This window comes from Arachis ipaensis, chromosome B2 (genome assembly GCF_059453495.1).
Source record: "Arachis ipaensis isolate K30076 ecotype BB chromosome B2, ASM5945349v1, whole genome shotgun sequence".
Taxonomy (NCBI): domain Eukaryota; kingdom Viridiplantae; phylum Streptophyta; class Magnoliopsida; order Fabales; family Fabaceae; genus Arachis; species Arachis ipaensis.
Window position 1 is genome coordinate 22,703,734 of NC_142437.1, and position 3,708 is coordinate 22,707,441.

At 40.0% G+C, this 3,708-nt stretch overlaps 1 protein-coding gene across 1 annotated transcript; it reads left to right on the forward strand.

The window, feature by feature from the left end:
• The first annotated feature begins 1,261 nt into the window (after positions 1-1,261).
• On the forward strand, positions 1,262-2,523 carry LOC148573294 (uncharacterized). Its single transcript, XM_088504492.1, has 2 exons — positions 1,262-1,274; positions 2,186-2,523. Exons 1-2 carry the CDS (start codon positions 1,262-1,264, stop codon positions 2,521-2,523), a joined length of 351 nt encoding a protein of 116 aa, XP_088360618.1.
• The last annotated feature ends 1,185 nt before the right edge of the window (positions 2,524-3,708 follow it).

Sequence of the window (3,708 nt, forward strand, 5' to 3'; positions counted from 1 at the left end):
AAAGAGTGGAGATACGAAAGAGAGCATGCCACAATTCTTTATCACTAAAGAACGGAGATATAAAAGAGAGCGTGACTCCATCTTTTCACACTTGCTGATTTAAACACGCCCAAAATTTGGAAAGGAATCCAGCGAGGATGTAACCGAATCACAGCTCGTGTATCATTAATACATGCAAAAAATTATTTAACCTAAGAAAATAAACAAAAATTTACAATGATTTCAACATACATATAAAATTACAATAATATATATACACTTCATTCTCTTCTATGCAAGTCGGTCGGAAAGTGGTGTTTCCAGTTTTCCAAGTGGCAAACAGGGAGTAATGGATAAAAATCTATCAGCTGAGAAGTCTTATAGCGATAAACAACTACTAATGTGTGATAACTACCCTCGACAAAAGAAATTTTCTGGTAGTAGTAGCCTAGTAGGGTTAAGTCAGCAAATAAAATAGCTTTAGAAATATCCATATACACCAAGTATTGGTTTGTCAATAATAATAATAATAATAATAATAATAATAATAATAATAATAATAATAATAATAACAATTATTCCGCGCTGGGATTCTTTCTCCGAGCTATGACTCGAGCGAGTGCTTCTTTGGCCTGTTGCTTAGTGCTCAGAGAGAATTCCTCGGGACTCTGTTAACGTCGGCGTGGGACCTGCAAAAAGGACTCCGACGCCCAAGTCAGTAGGTTTCTTAAGAATATGAAATGCTTTGTGAAAATAAAATTGGTATGTGGTTTCTTAGCGTAGCTCAGTATTGTGGGATATCACTTAGCTACACTTGGGGTTGCAGCTTGTTTATATAGACTTTCGGGGACTGAGCTTTGTAACGGCATGATGGACGAATAGTCCTGGATCCTTGGGTTGTTTTTCGTATATATGTTGTCATCCGGTTATAGCGCGGAGATCCTTGCGAATGGATATGAAGAGATATTTTCGGTTGCGCTTAATGCTCGGTCAATGATTCTCTAGCCGAGCTTATCGGTATGGTACACAGCCCCAAGCTTATCCTGTAAAAAATAGGTTGAGCTTTATTTTGGCTTTAGAATCATTGTGCATGAAAATATAGTGTTTATGGGCCTCCAAGATCAACTTGTTTTTTTTTTGCGCCAGGTAGGGGCTGCGTTTAGGCCTTGGTGCGCCGCTTCATCTGGTTATTGGAGAACATGCGGGTGTTGGAAAAGTTTTCTTGGTAACTTCCACTTATTTGTTCAATGTTGTCCGCTTGTCTTCTGTTCTAGTAGAAACGATGAGTAAGAAAGGTTAGTCTTCTGACTTTTCACTTTCACCATCTTGCTGTCTTTTTGCTTTCTTTGTATTTTTTCCTTGTTGTCGTGGTATGGGTAAAAATGAGAAGGTTATGGTGGATAGTGATGACCCGTATGGTTGGGTGGATATTGATGTGAGAAGTTGTGTTTCTATTTTTAGTTCCACTGAGCTAGTTTCCCAGTTAAACGAATGTAGATGGGTTAAAAATGGGGATCAGTTAGGGATTAGGATTCTGCCTTGTGGTAAAGATGATAGAGTTTGTGAACGGCGTTCAGACTGGTCTTACTTCTATGTATATACTTGCATGTTGACCGAATTGGGGGTAAGGTTCTCCTTTTCTGATTTCGAGTGTGGTGTGTTATCTCAACTTAACTGTGCTCCCACACAGTTGCATCCAAACTACTGGGCTTTTGTCTGGGCCTTTGAGTGTCTGATGGAGTATCTTGAGTGCTATCTGTCGCTTGGTATATTCTTTTCTTTGTTCCAAGCTAAGGGGTGTGGAGGGGAAGTTGGGTTAACTTGAGCAGTCACTCTGGCCGAAGTATCTTCAGTTTGTATAAACAGTCTTTCAAGGATTTCAAAGAAATGTTTGTTAAGGTGCAGATTGAGGAAGAGTTTTACCCTTTCTTTTTGGATTCGTTAATGGTTGAGAGATTTCCTATTTATTGGTCTCCTGAGCCTAAACAAATTTTGGGTTGTGAGGATAGAGTAAAGAGTGAAGAGTATGTGTTGGATTTTTTAATTTCTGCAATGTCCTCGTCTGATTTGCTGTCGATATCAAGTATTTTGAAGCTGGAGGGAGATAGAGAGGCTATTGAGGAATATTTGGGTAATTTGTTGTGGTACTTGGTGTTTTTTTGTTGATTTTTGTAATGGTTAGTTATGTTCATTTGTGTGTTTGTAGGTGAGAAGGCTTCTACTCTTACTACTGCTAATTTGAAGGCATTTGTTTCAAAGGCTAAGAAGAAAGAAAAGGAAGGCTCGTCAACGGATGTGAGGGAAAGCGAGGTTGTTTTTGATCGTTCAACTGCTGATGGTGGTCTGAAAAGAAAAAGGGGTGATGGGTCGTTGAGGGTTCTTGATCTTACTGGTGTTCAGGAAGATGCTGGGGCTTTCATTGCAGAGGAGATTTGTTCGGCTCATGAGAGCCAGGTAATGCTTCATGGCTATAGAGATGGTCCTGAACGGTTGCTGTGGTCTGCTGGTTATCCCTTCATGGCCGTTTCGGATGAGTTTTCCTAGGTTGATTCCGACATAAAGATCTTTCATGAGGCTGGGAAAACTGGCGTAGCCCGGTATTTGCAGGTCAGCATATATATTTCCCTAATTCTTTGCTTGTTTTTCTTATATGCTGTTACAAATTTTGTGTATGCTCTTGTTAGGTCATTGGGGCTCCGTTGATGTCTATTGGGAAGACCTCCGAGTTAGATTCTATTCTGGAAGGGGATAATGTTGCTGCCATAAAAAAGCTGAAGGCTTCTTTGCAGGAAAAAGATTAGAAGGTTTTGAAACTAAGGAATGAGTTGATGGCTGCGAGAGAAAAATTAAAGGAGGTAGGTACTGAGCTTACCAAGTTAAAGGAGGATTCGGCTGCTGATATTGGGAAATTAACCTCTAGGATTGCTGAGCTTGAGGAAGAAGTGCTTTCTGCTTTAACTTTAGGTTTCGATCGAGCAGTTTGCCAGATTGGTGTTGTGGCGCCTGAGGTTGACATCAGCATGTTGGATGTTACAAAGATTGTTCAAGATGGGCAGTTGATAGAAGATGGGACATTGGGTGAAAAGCAGGATGAGAGTGAGTCAGTGGGGAAGGCTGATTAGTGCTTCCTTTGTATTTTGATGTTTTCTTGTATTAGTTTGCTTGTTTGAAAATTTGGATTTGACTTGTTTTGTTTCGAAAAACTGGAATTTGGATTCCTTATTGGAATGTTTTGGAATGTTTATCCCTATGTATGGTTTTTTTGTTTGCAATGAGAGTAGTTGATAGATAGTATGTTCGTTTACTATTAAATTTGACATCATACATGGAGTGATGAGGGGTGAGGGACCTCATTAAAACCTCTCCGTGATTAAAAAAAAAAAAAAAAAAAACCCCAATGTGGGAAAAACCACAGTAGTAGGAAAAAGAGTGTCTCCTCTTGTCCTCATCACAATTACATAAAGTAGTTTCTTAAAGATGAGATATTCCAGATTCCAGGGACCTTGTCCCCCTCTAGTGTTTGTAATGAGTATGCGTCCTTGCCGAGGACATGTCGAATTCGGTATGGTCCTTCCCATGTCGCGGCGAGCTTTCCATGTGTGGGTGGTTTCCTAGCTTCCTCTGTTCGTCTGAGTACTAGGTCGTGCTCGGCGAATGTTCTGGGTTGTACTCACTTGTTGTATTTTCTTGCATTGCTTTTTGTTGTAGCTTCGCTTTGTCTCAAACTTC